Below are 17,199 nucleotides of genomic sequence, written 5' to 3' on the forward strand. Positions count from 1 at the left end.
AATAGCTTAAAAAGTTGTGAAGGCGTCACTCATTTTGTCTGTTAAATAAAATAACAAATCTCGATTTTATTACACAATTATCGAGTCCGGCATACACATTACACATGTTATAGATTGACTATTGAATTTGTGCTTTTGTTATATTTCGGTGAAATGTAACTACACAGAATCTGTAATTCCGTTCGTTTCTTAATTTGTTTAGTTTGTGTAAACCGTGTTTGGCTGACCCACGGGCTGGTTGTCATGAAATTTGTAAAACAAAATGCAAAATCTCTGCCCAAGTCGTAGGGTCACATTCCCTTTTAAAGGCAACCATAAACCCCTGTGTTTTTAGAGTATCATTGCCTCAAAAGGTAAGTCCACATTAAACACATTAGTTAATTATGCGTTTCATAATACATTTTTTTTCTTTAAAAACATACCGGACGTAAATAAACACATTTCTTCACGCAGATCCCAATGGCCTTCCTTTAAGCCAGTGGTTTTTAATCGGGGTGCCGCGAAACCCTGAGGTGCCATTTGTAATGTCCAAGGGTGCCGATAGATATTTGAGAACCTTTAAGAATCGGATTTTTACTTAACTCTTACAACTTTTTGTGTAAGATTAGAGTGGAATAAATCCAATTAAAACTTCCTACGTTGTGTAGAGTTAATGTGTGTTGTTCCAGTTTCTTTTATTGTGACATTCTAGTGATTTACCTACGGAAAAATCTTGTAAGGGTGCTGCAATTTATTTATTATTTCTGAAGAGTGCCTCTGGCCATTTAAGCTAACCATTGACGTTTTTTCCACAGCCCCCTCCCGCCTTACCCGTGAAGCGCCAAGAAACAACCTCGACCCCAACACGACCCATGTCGCCCCCCAAAAAGCCCCTCCGACCCGCCAAGTCGCCGTAGCAAAGTAACCCCCCTAGTCTGAAAGCCATTATCTCCACCATCCGTGCAGTATGAGACTTTTCTAGTCGTTTTCGTATCTTAAGGTACTACCGTCGTTTTTTTCGCGCGTATGCTATATACGAGAGAATAATTTTGCTGGGTTTTATTCAATCACTGCTTGTGGCGAAAATTTACGCCGGCTGTCAGCGATTTCCCCGAAGGAGCTGCTTGAAGTGCATTACGAGGGTCTTTTTGTCGCATTTTTTGTTTTTTGCTGCCACGCGCATTTTAAAAAGAAAAAAAAAACACATTTCAAACTTTGATATCGGCACCATTCTTGAATTGACAACGCTTCGAACTTGAGTGAGCGTAGACTGTTAGCTATGAGTTTGACGGTCAACAAATCTCAAGCTGAATGTTAATAGACAATGAGTTTCCGCACGGTAATCTCTATCTATATAGTTGTCGTTTTTGCAGCATAAAAAATCAAACACGCATGTTTGGTTCGCGGTTTATCAGGTTTTGGCAAATATAAAATCAAATCTGTTATCTTCAACTTTAGATTTCAACACAGATTACCAAAAGATTGGCCAGCACTCGTTATATGTAGTCACGTTACTGAAACACTTGATCATTTTCCTACGTAATTACCTAGGTCATATACTCGCCGCAGTGTTCGAAATGCTTCTGTGCAATGAAAGTAGAAACCGAGCATTTCGATCCCTGTAGTGTTTGCGGGCCTAATTCATGACTTGGCAAAAGTGCATTGTAACTATAACCCCTGGCACACTTTTCCAATGTCGGCTCCCTTTTGTTTGACCTGTCTGCTTAATGTTCCTGTAGTTTGATCGGGGACAAAGGCCTCTTTATTTCGTTCCCGATTAAAACACCGGTAACGCGGTAAGCCATTTCTCTTAAAGTTGTTACTTGGTAAATATTGGCGCAATTAGTAACTTCTTTACGTAATGCAAGATAAACCAGCAAATGTTGATCTCTATTTTTATTAAACTCGGCAAAGCCCCCAGATCCAAGAATATTTTATTGTTGGTAAAGTTAAGTTTTTTAAACAACGCAATCCGCAATTCGTGGCAGACTTAAACATTGCTTAATATTTCCCCCAAAAAAACACGATTATGTCTACAATGTGCTTTGTTTTCCGCGGCATTCGCCCAACACAGTCTTAAGCAAAGCAATATTTCTGTAAAAACTTCCCCCAAAAGCCAATTTATCGCCGTAATGTCCGAGCAGATACCCCCGTCTTATGCCAGTCGTTTTATCCAGTTCTACAGTTGCTGTTCCATGCACTTAACCCGCCCCTCTATCTATTTAGCGTCGCTTTTTTTCTCGCGCCAGTGCTTTCGCCGCCTTATTAATTATAATTCTATCATAACCAAGATGAAATCGACTTATAACCGTGACCTTGTGTTTTTTGCTGCTCTGCCTTCTTTTTCGTTTCTGTTGCGTTCATGTTTTTTGCGTTTTCAAGACCTTTGACTTCTTTCAGACCCAACGTTAAACCACTTCGTGACGTCATGGTTTCATGAAAGTCGAGCAATTCTGGGGGAATGACGTAAACAAATAGATTCTTCAAAATTAAATCATAAATCGCGCTAAATGTTTGAGGTTTAGGAAGCTCAAAAAAATCATGTCAGTTTTTATGACGTCATAAACGCGCCGTTGTTTTCTCTTGTCAACATGACGTCATCAAAATAAGCAATATTAGTCTTTCACCTCGTTTAAGGGTGCCTATGGTCCAAAGGATCTTTCCATACCCATTTACTGATCTACTCGGTATGTACTCACCTACTCCGTTTGTACTCAGCAACTCGGTATTTACTCTCCTACTCGGTTTATTCGGCTACTCGGTGTTTACTTTTCTACTGGGTATAAAAACTTACTCGGTTTGTACTGGGCTACGCGATTTAAACTCGACTACTCGGTTTGTAGTTGGCTACGCGATTTAAACTCGACTACTCGGTTTGTAGTTGGCTACGCGATTTAAACTCGACTACTCGGTGTTTATTCGCCTACTGGATGTAAACACCTACTCTGTTTATACGAGCTTACTGCAAGTTTTGTCGTCTACTCGGCTCAATTTCTGTATCAACAAGACTAATTTCCTGCGTTCTAAATTTAAATTTAAAATTTTTTTAAATTCTTTTCCGCCCCTAAAAACAGACTCATTTATTATTACACAGCGTGAGTTTGTATTTATCACACCGAGTAAGTCAGCATCACTCTAATATTCCAGATCCGACCAAATTTACATCCTATGTATTCGAACAGCGAGTCTGCGTCGGAATCTAGTTTTGTGACTTTTTTTGCGTAAAAGCTTTAACCGAAGTTCCATGTCAGGTGCCTTCTGTAAACAGTTTGTCAGACCGACTGCTTATGCGCATACCGCCCTAGCTAACTGCCCATATCGAAGAACGCTGACCAATTATATGCGCAAAAAAACGACCGAGATATTCGCGAAAAAATGTAGCACTTTTTAGAAAATCATTCCTCATTAATTTTTTCCAAGCGGTAACCTCATTAAAACAGACCTCGCATAATTTTTGAAGACCAAAGATTTATGCTTATACGCTTTATTGTGACATTTTCCCCTTTTTTTAATTGTTGACGCCACAGGCCAAGGTAAGCGTAGTTGCCATAAATAATAATTTGTCGCTGTATCAATCCCACCCCTCTGCTCATCGCAAATTGTCCAATGGTAATTGTTCAGTGTCTGTCTTTGCTTATTACCGCGTGTCATTTCAAGTTTGCCGCTTTGTAAAACATGGCATTCCTTACTAATTTAGCTGACAAAAATTCCCACGCGGAATAAAAAACTAATTCTTGAATTATTGACCAAAATTTGCAGTCGCGTTACTTTGAAATTCCAGTAAACGTTTTGTGGCGAAAATTCTTGGAAAAACCGCTCTTTTTGCGTGTGTCTATTGTTGCGTCACTGTCTTTTATTGTCGTTGCGCCTTTTTATCGACCAAATGATACTTTATGTGGGGGTCGGAGCGTTTGTCGCAAGCCCTCCATTACTAATAAACTCCTTAACGAGAAAAAGTTGTGTTGTAGGCCTAAAGGTTTTAAACTTATTCTGTTTTCTGTCTGGCGTCGTTTAAATGCTTGGGCCAATTTTGAACGATGATTGGATGGTTGTTTAATAGTTCTACGCAAATTAAGTCATGCCCTTTTTTTTCCTATGGAATTTTAGGGGGAAAACTAATGAAAACACTTCTTTCAAACCAGTTATATGACACAATGACTTAAGTCAAAGTCGGGCCATTTGTGCGAAAGACTTAAGTCAAGTCATTTTACTCAAAAGATTTAAGTCAACTCAAGTCAAGTCATTTGAAAACAGTGACTTAAGTGCACTGCTTGTGCAACACTGCTCGGTACACATAGCTTGAGATATATCGTTCTAAACTTACCATCAGCGAAATGCTTGCTTTGTTTTCATTTCCTTCAATCCTTTTGTTGAAAAATTAACTTCCAGCAGTGTAAGCCGCGCGACAGAAGTTTATCTCCATGAAAGACCCAGTTTTAAGCTGCAGCAGCGAATTCAAGCTAATCTGACGCAGCGTCTTTCCTGAAGCCTATCAACGTATCCTGCCTTTCCGCCGCCAGACAAGAAAAAAGAACAAATGCATTGTTGGTGTGTGGGGGTCGTCGTAGCAGTCGTATATAGTAAACAGGTTTTGAAGGCAGCCCAGTGGTTTATGTTGTTGAATTGCTGAACAATTGAAACAGTCATGGCGACCACTGAAATGTCTGGATCGTGGAAATTGGTGGAATCGGAAAACTTCGACGCTTATATGAAAGCTATAGGTGAGAATGCTTTATTTTTTGCTAGATTATTTTTTATAAACTTAACCTTGAGATTACGTTGATTGTTTTTGTTCATTGTATGTCATAGAACTACTAAATAGAAAAGGCTGTTTCCATTGTTTAATTTGAGCGTTTAACAAAAGACTTATAGTCCTACTCTGCACTATAGGATACTAGTTGATTGTATTAAACCTTATCCACGATTTCAGTTATTATCATATCATTTTTTTAGCAGAATACAAATATCCAAGTCTTTACAACTGGTTTAGTTTCTTACCTTTTTCTAGAAATCCGCTTCTAATATTTTAACAAGAAAACATTCCCTATTGTTTTCTCTGGGGTATATTGCGCCACTTCAAATAGTGAAATGTTCCTTAGGATGTGTGGTTTATTGGCATCCCCAAACCTAGCAAAAAAAAGAGTGATGGGACCTTTGCTAATTGTGTACTTAACATCAAGAGTCCAGTGTTTCTCACCTATTTTCACTGCGACTCAAAATCTAAGCGTCAGTATAACAGCAAATCTTTGGCGCCCCAAATCTCTACACTAAACTTTTTGAAAGTCAACACTTTACAAGACTATTTAGGATATATTTCAAGAATCAATCTTAATAAGTATAACCACGTGAACTACTGCAGTAGGCGTCCCCAATTTGGGTGGCGACATGAGTTGATTTTTAAGTTGAGAAACACTGATAGTTGAGTTGCGAAACACTGAAATACAGGTTGTCAATTTATCGCCGTGTGCCACAATCTCCGTAGTGAATTTTAAACATGGGATTGTCAATGGTATGATAATATTAGAAATGTGAACCCTGGCCTATATAGAAAGAAGCAGTTTCGTACCCACCAGGGCTTCAGTTTTATAGTTCAGGAAATAACCAATGCAGAATGTTGTTCAATAAATAAATTATGTGACCTATACTTAAAATACCAAAATTCCCTTTTGTTTAAAATTACCATTACAAACGTAGGCTTAAAAATGAAAAAAATTGTGTGTCACAATCTCCGTAATGACTTTCCGCACTCTCCTTGCCCAGGCGTCAACTTTGCAATGCGGGCAATCGGCAACAGTGTAAAGTCGACGGTCAGTATTGAGGCGAGGCCGGGCGACGACAATTTCAAGCTTGTTACTTCCAGCACATTCCGAACACACAAGCATGAATGCGCTGTCGGCAAAGTAAGCGACGAGGAAACGCTGGACGGACGCAAGGCCAAGGTATATGATAAGGCTGTGGCCATAAGTGACTGATGTGAAATCGATTTGCCTCGACTACCGAAGTAGTAAAGATCCTTTGTGGCCGAAAAAGTATTTTCTTTGTAATTTTAAAGGACGCAAAATCCCCCAAAAACTGGCAGTCGGTCTGGAAGCGTCTCGTGTTGAAACGAATTGAATAGGGTTTACTTTCTTCCTAGGTTAACTTCTTCCGTTCCAAAGTATGTTAAGTCAAGTGATTTTTCTATAAACCGCCCAAATTAAGTTAGGAATCGAAAATCAGTTGAACTCTGGTTTAACGAAATATAACATGGTATGGCAAGAAAAACGCCAGAAAAGCCTACGACAAATCAGAAAAACATGTCATTTCAAAACCACTTGAATTCAAGTTAAATTTCCGCACAAAATTTTAGTCAAATAAAGAAGCCCCTCTTTTAGCGCGGCCTTTTATCACATGCCCAGAAAAATGTAAATTAAACATACTTTTGTGATTTTTTTTTCAACTGATCCGGCGAGCTTGTAAGGCACTCGAGCGTGTTACGAGCATTTACGACTTTCATGTATACATCTATTATTCATTCGAACTTCCTCGCACGTTTATTAAAAATTCACGCTTAAACCACGTCATTTGTTTTTGCAGACTTTAGTAAACTGGAAAGACGGAGTTTTGGTTCAGGAACAGACTTGGAACGGCAAAACGACGACGATATCCCGTCACGTGGACGACGAGGGCAGAATGATCACGGTATAAAAAACTTTTTTTCAACTTTTTGAAAACTAACCTGTACGACAGGGGTTCTTAAACTTTTTTTTACCGCGGAGCCCTAAAATGTTGTTTTGCTTCGCGTGCACCACGGTAGGCAAGACATTTTAGAAAGGACGTCATAATTTGACGTCACAATACAAATAGACTTCATAAATTTGCTGATTTCGGTCCAAAAATGTGAAAGTAAACTGGAGTCTAAATACATTCAGTGCAAAACCGTTATATTTTTAGTTAAACTATTTTCTTTGCAAAATTGGTTACTTTTTAAATTCCAATAGGCTTTCATGGACCCCCTAAAACTAGTTTACGGTCCCCGAAGGGATTCATGGACCACAGTTTGAGAACCTCTGCTATACGGTAAAGAACGCGGCATTGTTTGGGCAATGTACATCCTTCTGCATTTCGCGCCTATACGCTGATACATATTATAGGCTGGCTGGAGAATAGCGATGTCGAGAAATGGGAAATTAAAAAGCTCTTATCGAAAAATCGACCGCTGTATTATTACGATGTTTAAATATCATACAAGGGAGTCAAGGTACTTGTGGTTTTCGCTCTATACATTATTGGATGCAATTTGTATATAATTTATAGATTTATTGCCTGATTTCAGTTGATCTAAGTCCATAAGGTAAACGCAGAAAACGATAACGGGTAACCAGCATTCAATGAACTAAATATGGAATGCAAACGTTTGCGCTAAACAAATATTGCAAGGGGCCTATATCAAAGGATTGTTGGTTCTTTTTAAGGGACTTAAATGTGAAACTTCATACTTTCGGCTAAAATCCTAACTTTCGCAACACTTAAATTCACAACAGATTATAATCGGGCGTCATACGCTTTTTTATGTCCTTGGTATTTTTTCCAAGTCGCAATAAAATTACAAAAATCTGTTTCGTCCACTTTCTTATATAAGCTTTCTTTACGTACAGACTTACAGCGTTTTAAAATGGCAAACCATACCGTTTTTTTTTTCCTTATACTTTCAGAATCTCAGAATGGGTGACATCACTTCTAAGAGAGTCTACGAGAGGATTCAAGAACAAAAATCACATTCTTCTCTACTTTTTCCCTAGTAAATGTTTTGTGGAAAACACCTTGGTATCACCGTTTTTTCACTGCTTGTGTACACAAATATACACCTACTCCCACTACATTGTCTATTTGAGTTGTTACTGTTGGCTTGGGATGGCCGATAATATCGGATCAAACCCGATTCCCGATTCTAGGTGACATAAATAGGATTAGTTTATTGCTAGAAAGGTATCGGTGACGATCCAATACCAAACTGACATATAATTTTTACGTAGAGATTTTTACGTTTAAAGGTAAATTTCTCAGAAAATAATAAATTAGGAATAAAGGTTACGCCAGACGCTGCATACATTTTGGTCTACTTTCCATATAGGAAAAAAAACGATTTTTTAAGCGTCCATATTTATCGATTTTATTTTACGATAGTAATGACCGTTTTTTTTGTCGGGCCGAAGGTCGTTTTTTTAAATATATCAGTATCGGGACAAGATACTAAGTATCGGACATCCATATTATTGGCCGTATTACTTTGCAACCGTATTTGTCTGGAGCCGATACATCATACAAACGCGTATCATAGTGCAAAGTACATTTAGATACCAAGTGTTGTAGTAGTCGTTTTCACTGGAAGAATTGGCTTGTTTGTTGGGTTTTCTAGGCAAAGCAATGTATGTCACAGATAAAGAAATACGTCTAACGTAAATCAATGGAGATAAAACGTCGCAAAATGAGGTCGCATTTGTACGCTGACTTTGGTATTTGCTCAAACTGTCAGCAATCGGCCAACAGCCGCGTTTAGTAAATTTCAACATGGGATTTTTAATGGTATGATAATATTAGAACATGGCCAATCGAAAGGAGCCGATTCGTACTCGCCAGGGCTTACTTTTTATAGTTGAGAAATTGAACAACGCAGAGTAGTGCCCAATAGGCATAAATAAATTTAGTTACCCACATAAAATACTAATATACCGACTGGTTTAAAATCAACATTATAGATATAGGCCTAAAATCCAAAATTTTACCTGACGAGTGTCAGACCGAATTATTTTTTAGTAAACAAGCACTAAATTAAAAAAACGCAACTTTTTTTATTCGTTTGCCGACGAAAGTAGGTATAATTCTCCAGGGTCGACGATGTAGTTTAAAAATACCATCAAAAGTAAGAAGTCCTAATGCTATCTGATCTCAAGCGCTTTACATCGGTCTATGAAATGTTGGCAAACGTGACTGTGTGCGTAGTGCCACAGCAAATAACTTTACCGGTAGAACTGTGTAGTGTAGCCCACGTGTGTGTCGCGTAGAACTCATTTCGCGCCTCTTAACGGACACGAAGGGGATTATCATTCGTACCTTGTTTTTAAAAGTAAAAGCGAACAAGCTAACTAAGTAGATTTAGAAGGGCGTTTGCAAATTCAAGACTGTCCGCTAAAAGGTTATTATATAAATAAATGTGAGGCATTTAGAATGGAATATGATCGATTAGGCAAAGATAGATCAAAGAAAAGGTATAACATGGACTGGCACTGCTATTTAAACGGCGCAACTGTAGTACTCCGGTTATGAAAAGGATAAAGAATAAGCAATTCAATCAATGAATGTCATACGGTATGTCAAAAGGTCAATTTATTCTCGTTTCTGTGCAAACAATCTGGTTAAATGCTGGGGCCTGTTTGCTTTAATACTTCTAGGAGAAATCCAAACATGTTCAATTGTTCATGTTATTAGAAAGAGCATCGTTACAAAGTTTGTGTACGGTACTCTTGTTGCTCACGTTTATCATATGCGGTTTAAAATGTAGGCTTTCAACCGAAGGTTCATGAACTTATCGAAAAGGTCCACATATTTAAAGAACTACTTTGATGCTAGTCAATGGAGCAAGTAATAGTTGGGAAATTTTTGCTCGCCTTTTGAATGTGGCTGTTAGATTTCCAGTATTTCCCAGGTTTTACACTACAGGTTTACCTCAATAGGCGTGTGATTCATGGAAAAAATTGCGATTAGGACACAGTTTTTCTCCGATACCTGGAATATAAAACAGCCCGACCTTTCTGTTATGGTTTAGCTGTAATTTGATTAGTTTGGTTTGGTGGTTTTAATAACCATCCGGGTACCGCTTTTCCTCATGGTCTTTTTTTCACATATTTAATTTCGTTATTTCTGTTGTATTGCTACTGCAGAGTTTTAAAGCTCGGTATAATAAATTGTTCACAATCGATAGTTTATGCTGAAAAGATCGGAACAATTTGAAATTTAAGTGGCGATCTTAATGTGTTACCCTGCTGAAAACCTTAAAAATAGTTTACCTGACCGTTTACGTGTGATGAATGACTTTAAAAACGTAATCGAATTTGACTTTTTGTATAAATTTTGCAAATAAATCAAGTTGGACTTTATTTTGTTTAATTTACTTGTTGAGGTAATGCTGGACAATGCTGTTCGCAAAATGGTGATAGTTGTGCAAAACAAATACTGCATCAAAACCGCATAGTAAATAAAGTTGCTCAGGCCAACTCAGATTTTCCCAGACGTCGTTGCACACTGTCGCCAGTCGGGCAACTTTGGACCCTAGGAAGCAGGGATGTCGCCATGTCGATCTGTGGCGTGATTTGCTGTTTCTTGTTTGCTTGTAAACTTGCCCAGTCAGCAGCTGAAACGGACGGCCTTTGTGACACAAAAAAGGCGATTGTACTTTAACCAGTTATGGAAAGGCTATTTAACGGTCGCAGGAGAGAAATTTCGTATATTCGGAGAGATTTGTTGGCGATGAGTGGGTAAACATTGAGTTTCAAGCCATATTACTTGGATATTGAAGGGTCACTAGGTCTAGTTGCTGGCTTTTAAGGGCATGGGTTATGCGTAATAACCAAAAATAATGCGATTTTGCTTATGTTTTAAATCACATAATAAAACAAAACAAGAAATAAATGCTTTCTTCCGACTTTTGGCTCTTTAAAAATTAAGTTTTAGATGTGATTTAGTAGTTCAAGTTAACTAAGGACCTCTGTTGGAGTCTGGGTATATTGCAACCAGCACACCTTTATAATTAGTCCGTCTGTAACGAATGAAACCGTCTATTAATTTAATAATTACAAAATGAAGAAAATTATTCGCTGAGAGTGCTTGAAAATAATATCATGATGTTATCAGCGTTTGTTTGAAAATCGTGTAACTAAATGTAGCCTAATCGGTCCAAATGTCTTAAAGACCGATTCAGCATTTACAATACCCAGAACATTAAACGACCCAATTTTGGCATTGGAATTTTAGGCCAAATTTCAGTTGCTTGAAGTGTATTACAACGGGGTATTCAGAAAAGCTAAAGGCGCCCCTTGTGTGTCTGCCACCCACGAACAGACACCTCTCTGTTCTTCGTAAGAGTAGAGCAAACAGCCACTTGCCACCAACCAACGTGTACTGAGATGTACCACGTGCATTCCAACGATAAGACAAGGAAGCGTCTTTTAGAAAAAAAATTAAAAGAGAGGGTGCAGCATCATTAAGGTTAAAAAAGAGGACAATGTACAATGCAAATCAAATTTTACTTAAATTTATTTTGCGATAAATTTTTAATGTTTACCCTTTATTTTTTTCCCCTTTTCGTCGTGTTTGTATAATTTACCCTTTGTAGTTTTCAAGAAAGTCTGATGGTAGTATTATAGCGCTGATCTTTTAATTTCCAGGTAGCTATCGTAGTTTCTCTCTTTTGAAATCCCATTCCTAACCCAACAGCACAAAAATGGCCGCCAAAATGAACGGAGTTTGGAAGATCAAGTCGTCGGACAACTTTGAAGAGTACATGAAGGCCATAGGTAATATGTGGATATTGTTTCTCACTTTGTATATTTTTAGATGGTTCGCAAAAACTACAGTTCGGCAATTAACCTGGAAAGATTGTTGGGCCTATATTACTTAAATTAACCAACTTAAATAGGAATTTATAATGCATAAAACCGAATCTAATATTTAACGAATTAAATTTCGAAAATCGCACAGCTGGTATGTTTGACATAGTTTATCTGTCAACTGGTGTAGATTTTAAACAATATAGTTGGAATCAAAGGTATTACTCAAATTTGATCTAAGGACCTAGAGAAAAAAGTTAGTTAGCCCATATATCAAATAACTAAAAACTTTTCAAGGTCAACAACCACAAATAAATAACTATAATTATTTGAAACTTCAAATCGTGTAGCAGGATTCATAAAATGGTCTCGCGTGTTTGAGGCCCTTGGGTTAAATGCCAAACCGAAATACGTGCCACCAGCAGCGTAAATTCAGTGGTCGTAAATCTGTCGAGCTAGAAGCAACGTGTCGCCGTGGGTTCAAAGGTTATTTACCCGAAAAACTGCTGCAACTTTGCTAGCTCATTGTGCAATGCTTCTTAAAGGTCGCTGGTATTGGAGTGCAGTCGCACGCAGCAGAACACCGCGTTTGCTTGGCAAATGCAGAGATTACGGGAAAGCGTTTTACGAGATGTCGCCTCGCGCCTTTACGAGCCCTTGTCTTGTTTGCTTTATGAACGGCGGTTAACCGTTAATGGCTACACATTAACACGCCGGGGTAGGGTTTACATTGCCACTGCGGAGAGGTTTCAGATTAATTTGTTTTTCGGCCACGCTTTTGCGCCCTTTTCTTGCACAGGACCAATTTATGCCACAACACATTTTTAGTGCTGTCTTTGCAAGTCGGTGCAAAACATGATTTTCGAAACTATCTTGTTAAATTAGAAGCTTTTTAATGAGTAAATATAAAGCGCCTACTTTAAGCCATTTGCAAAATTGCACGTTTTCATATGTTGGCCATTGCTATAAAGTCACTTGCCAACTACAGGCATGACAAGCGTATTTGTTTTAATTTGGGTGCCACTAAAAAGGTGCAACTGTTTGCTGAAACTAAAAGCTTCGTCAATAATGTGCCTATGCGCGTAAAAGGTTAACGCTCGCGTCACAATTTAATTTAGCCTTGAACTATTTTCTCCACCTGGTTAAACATACCTCCCACTTCCGGGTACATATTTTTTCCCAATTTTTTCCACTGCTGTTTTTATAAGCCCCTGTAAACTCACAGTAAGTATCTAATAACGCTGTAGGCTGCGGCCCATATTTTCTGTAACACGTTTGACTATACATATTTCGACAGGGTCAATTCCTACAAGCACTTTGTTTTGCTAACTGAGGATTCCGCCATCTAAGGCACTTTTTGACATGATTTTGTGTGCGACTTAACCTATACAGAGATCGGAAGAGAGCACAATTGTTGAACTCTTAACCTTCATGTTTACAGTTTGATAATATTTCTGCCCTGTTTTCACTGAGAGAACTGTCATATTGCCTGCAAAGCAGAAATTAAGGTAAAAAACTAACCGAAATTCAGCAAACAATATTTGATGAAAACCCCTAACGACTACAGTCCATGTCAAGTCATTTGTTCGAAAGACTAGAGTCATTTCAAGTCATGTCATAGTCATTTCAAGTCATGTCATGACCAAACGCTTTGTAGTCTGTCGTATCGTTTCGCAAAAAACTAACCAAAATTCGGCATACAATATTTGACGAAAACCCTCTAACCTAAAGACTAAAGTCTAAATCAAGTCATTTGTTCGAAAGACTAGAGTCATGTCAAATCATCTGATTTAAGTCATGACCAAACTGGTTGTTAGCCTGTGGTCTCGACTTATTTCAACGTTTGACTCCATTTTTTGTCTCCAAAAGGCGTGGGCGTAGCGATGCGCAAGATGGGCAACCTGGCCAAGCCGGTGCTGACGGTGAAAATCGAAGGGGGCAAACTGTCCATGACGAGCGAAAGCAGCTTCCGCAACCTCAAATTCGACTGCACCATCGGACAGGAATTCGACGAGGAAACGCCAGATGGAAGAAAGTGCAAGGTACGACGCAGAGCTGGACAACATAGTTATTTCTACGATTGTCGAATTCAGTGCTTCAAAAACTCGTTTGATTGCGACGCCTTTGGAAAAGTTTGTTTGCCGATGGGAAATTCGCAATTTTGACCTGGGACTTAGCTTGGTAATGAGTCTCAAGGCCAAATAGGTCGAGTCACATTAGCTTAAGGGTTCTTAAACTTTGTTTACCGCGGAACCCTAGAATTTTTTTGGCTTCGCGTGGACCACAATAGGCAAAACAAATTCCAAAAGATGACGTCACAGTATAAACTTCATAAAAAAAAACGTTTTATTTTTAAATCAAACTGCTTTCTTTAAAAAAAGATTTCTTTTTAAATATACACTAATATTTCAAGTAGGGCTTCATGGACCCCATAAAACTAGTTGACGGACCCCCAAGGGATCCATGGACCCAGTTTAAGAAACCCTGCATTAACTGAAGGGTCATCTTCAATTAATGTAACTGAGAAGCAAATTAAAGCACCACAAAAAAATGAGACGTAAATCTTATCATTCGGGGTTTCTAGAGCTGGAATCCTTTCAGCAAATTTAATTTATTTGCTTGCTTGTTTAAGAAAATCATAATCTGTTATAGCTTTTCGGAAAAATAGGTTGATACGCATATTTCAGGAGATAATATTGTCTGCCAGCATTTAATACGGCAATAGAGTTTAGATTCGAAACGGAATCATTGCGCAACGCCTTTCAAGTTTTACCAAAAAGTAGAACTTTGCCAGACTTGGACAACTAGATAATTCTAGATATCTGATTCAAAGAATTAAAAAAAAAATACGACTAATTTTATTTCTTATTTAAGTTGGGAATTTCTTGCGTGTTCTAGATCTTGTTCTAGTCTATGTCGGGCTTTACCAAAAATGCTACTTTCTTTAACGGCATTTTATTATATCAGTAGAAACAAAGGACTTAACCACATCAGAATTACGTCTTATGTTTGTTGAAATATGAGCGAAATGAGTCGCTAAATTTATTTTAAACTATGCTGCAGTCTCAGAGTACGAATCGCTTTTCAATGTGTGCTCCTGCATAACAAAATTGCCTGCGAATACACATCAGATAATTCGCTAAGTTTACGCAATATATATTTTATTCGATAATTTATTTAAAAGCTGTAGCTTAAAACTATAAGTAATTTATTAACGGCTCTCGGGCGGCATCTATCGGTGGAGCTATTTACGATTTTATCTCATTTCAGACCACGTACAATTGGGACGGTGACAAGCTCATTCAAACGCAACACTGGGACGGCAAGACATCCAAGATCACCCGATTTATGGACGGAGACAACCTGTCGATGGTCAGTTAAACAAAACAGTCTTAATGTCTTTATTGTGAAATTACTCGATAGAAGTCAGAATGAATCCTCTGCAAGTGTTGTAAACAGGTCATTTTGAAATACCTTAAGTTCCAGTCAAGTCATTTGGAATAAATAACAAGTCAAGTTATAATTAGAGAAAGTCAAGTTCTTGTTAAAAATATTGCTAAACAAAGCCGATTATTAGCAGGAACTCAACTAAGAAATAATAGAAAAACGCAACCAAAAACAAGTTGATTTTTGAGCAAAACTTAAAATGAAATAACCTAATTTTATAAAATAAAAAGCTTAACGAAAACACTTCATTTTTAAATCCAAGTCATTACTTAAGTCAAGTCAATTCATTTGTCCAAAAGACTCAAGTCAATTTGTCCAAAAGACTTAAGTGAAAACGGTGATTTAAGTGCACTAAAGTCAAGTCATTGACTTAGGTCATTACAGCACTGGCATCTAGTGCTGAAATCCCTAGTTTGTAACTTCATGAGCAAACGTTTGTCGATAGATGTATACCTTACTTTTAATAAATTTGTTTCTTTACTTCAGGAGCTTGTAATGGGAGACGTGGTTGGCAAGAGGGTCTACGAGAGGAAGTAGATCAAAAGTTTCAAACTACTTTTTGCAGCAACTTTCCAAAATCAACGGGCAAATACAATTCACCTTGAAAGCTTTAAAGACAACGCTCCGCAAAATCAACGGGGCCATTTTTCCCTTAACGACATTGCCAGTTATGGCGGCTGCTTGGCAGTCAAAATGAATCGGAAACGGCCAGTAATTGTACGATTTCATTTTTTGTGCTATTATGTTGAATTTTTCCATCTGCACGTTACGACCGATGAGGATGGAATAATAAGACAAAACAACTGTTGTTCTTTTTATAATCATTTCAGCCAAAAGTTAGAAGGCAGAAGTACCTTTAAAATACGAAAGCGTTTGTCTGTTTTCATAAAATTGCAAATATTGAACTACAAAGGCTGCTGTCAAGATGAGTCAATCTTTTAGTTGGAATTATATGTGAATTTAAAGATGGCCATAGTACGCCTTATTTGACTCTCACAAAAACACAACATACCTTTAATTTTTCTGGAGAAATGGATATGAAAAACTAGCTAAAGCCTTATCATACAAGCCCTTTAAAAAATGTAAAATCATCTATTATCACCTCGTTGCAGCAACACTCAGTTTGCTCCAACATAGACTTATTTACTTAAACACACGATAAGCGTACCGAATTTTACGGACCATAAGGCGCACCCGATTATAAGGCGCGCTGTCAATAATTTGCTGTGATTTGATTTTTGTTCATACATAAGGCACATATACTCCCTGTCCTCACATGTTTTTTTTGTTCTTTATTCGGGTGGCAACATGTAGAGAACACTAGCATTTTTAAAGCTTGGCTTTTGTGAATGCTAAGAAATTTTATGAGACCACAACTATTTCCTCTTACTAGTAAGCACTAGTTGTCAGCTGTACTAACAGTACTAGGCTACATGTCGAGATACATATAAATAAACTTGAGAGACTCATTTTGGTCCCCTCGAACACTTAAAACCAAACACTAAGCGACACATATTTAACCCTGGTGATGGGTCATTTAATGAAGTTTAAAAAAAATTAATTTTGTACTGATGACCTGTCAATGGATTTTAAGACAAATAAGGTGAATGTCCAACTCTTAAAACACGAGAAAAATAGGATCCGATGAAATTTTTGTAAGGAGGTTTGTTTTTCCAAAAGTGTCATGTGTTTTTAAAGTGTAAGACATTTAGAGAGGATCAATCAGATGGCACGATAAAAAGAAAAATTGTACTGAATTCTCGACAACTTTTCGCACCTTTATTAGGTCAAAGTGTAAATGATATCAGTTAAAATGCACGTAAAAGCACAAGCGCGAGTAAAAGGCGATAAGAATGGTGACGTCTAACATATCCACAGGCCCATGCTCGCAAAAACGTGTTACTCACGCAAAAACAATTATAACAGGAATTATAACATTTAGAGCAGAACATGTTAATCAATAAAAAGCATAAAAGGAGTTAAAGATTTATTTAAAACTTTTACACAATTTCATCCACTTCATTTGTGCAGATAGTTCCTCTAAATTAGCAGACAATCCTTATTAAAAAGGCAATCAAACGTACTGCAATGAAAAACAAAGAAGAAGCCTTTCAGTGAACCTAATGCAACTAAAGAAAGAAATAAACAACTTAAGACCAATAGATCAACAAACGTAAGACATCGCTTT

General features: G+C 37.7%; 3 protein-coding genes across 3 annotated transcripts in view; all 3 read left to right on the forward strand.

The window, feature by feature from the left end:
* LOC146164990 (dedicator of cytokinesis protein 1-like) overlaps positions 1-3,917 on the forward strand; it is a 48,281-nt gene extending 44,364 nt beyond the window's left edge. Inside the window, exon 49 of the mRNA XM_083382188.1 lies at positions 795-3,917. Within this exon, the coding sequence (XP_083238314.1) occupies positions 795-896 (102 nt within the window). The 3' untranslated portion in view covers positions 897-3,917. The remainder of the gene's footprint in view (positions 1-794) is intronic.
* Positions 3,918-4,558: 641 nt separating this feature from the next.
* LOC146164991 (fatty acid-binding protein 5-like) lies at positions 4,559-7,824 on the forward strand. The gene is made up of 4 exons (XM_083382082.1): positions 4,559-4,700; positions 5,740-5,918; positions 6,556-6,660; positions 7,674-7,824. The coding sequence occupies exons 1-4, from the start codon at positions 4,625-4,627 to the stop codon at positions 7,758-7,760; spliced, it is 447 nt and encodes a 148-aa protein (XP_083238208.1). The 5' UTR covers positions 4,559-4,624; the 3' UTR covers positions 7,761-7,824.
* Positions 7,825-11,458: 3,634 nt separating this feature from the next.
* On the forward strand, positions 11,459-15,592 carry LOC146164992 (fatty acid-binding protein, liver-like). Its single transcript, XM_083382083.1, has 4 exons — positions 11,459-11,531; positions 13,434-13,606; positions 14,835-14,936; positions 15,498-15,592. The coding sequence occupies exons 1-4, from the start codon at positions 11,459-11,461 to the stop codon at positions 15,546-15,548; spliced, it is 399 nt and encodes a 132-aa protein (XP_083238209.1). The 3' UTR covers positions 15,549-15,592.
* Positions 15,593-17,199: the final 1,607 nt, after the last annotated feature.

The sequence above is a fragment of the Ascidiella aspersa genome, chromosome 2, assembly GCF_963924565.1.
Source record: "Ascidiella aspersa chromosome 2, kaAscAspe10.2, whole genome shotgun sequence".
Classification (NCBI taxonomy): Eukaryota; Metazoa; Chordata; class Ascidiacea; order Phlebobranchia; family Ascidiidae; genus Ascidiella; species Ascidiella aspersa.

Coding starts and splice junctions, on each gene's coding strand:
- LOC146164992 (XM_083382083.1), top strand. CDS start 11,459: ATGGCCGCCAAAATGAACGGAGTTTGGAAGATCAAGTCGTCGGACAAC. Junction 13,607..14,834: donor CAGATGGAAGAAAGTGCAAG/GTACGACGCAGA, acceptor ATCTCATTTCAG/ACCACGTACAATTGGGACGG. Junction 14,937..15,497: donor ACGGAGACAACCTGTCGATG/GTCAGTTAAACA, acceptor TCTTTACTTCAG/GAGCTTGTAATGGGAGACGT.
- LOC146164991 (XM_083382082.1), top strand. CDS start 4,625: ATGGCGACCACTGAAATGTCTGGATCGTGGAAATTGGTGGAATCGGAA. Junction 4,701..5,739: donor CGCTTATATGAAAGCTATAG/GTGAGAATGCTT, acceptor CTCCTTGCCCAG/GCGTCAACTTTGCAATGCGG. Junction 5,919..6,555: donor TGGACGGACGCAAGGCCAAG/GTATATGATAAG, acceptor TTGTTTTTGCAG/ACTTTAGTAAACTGGAAAGA.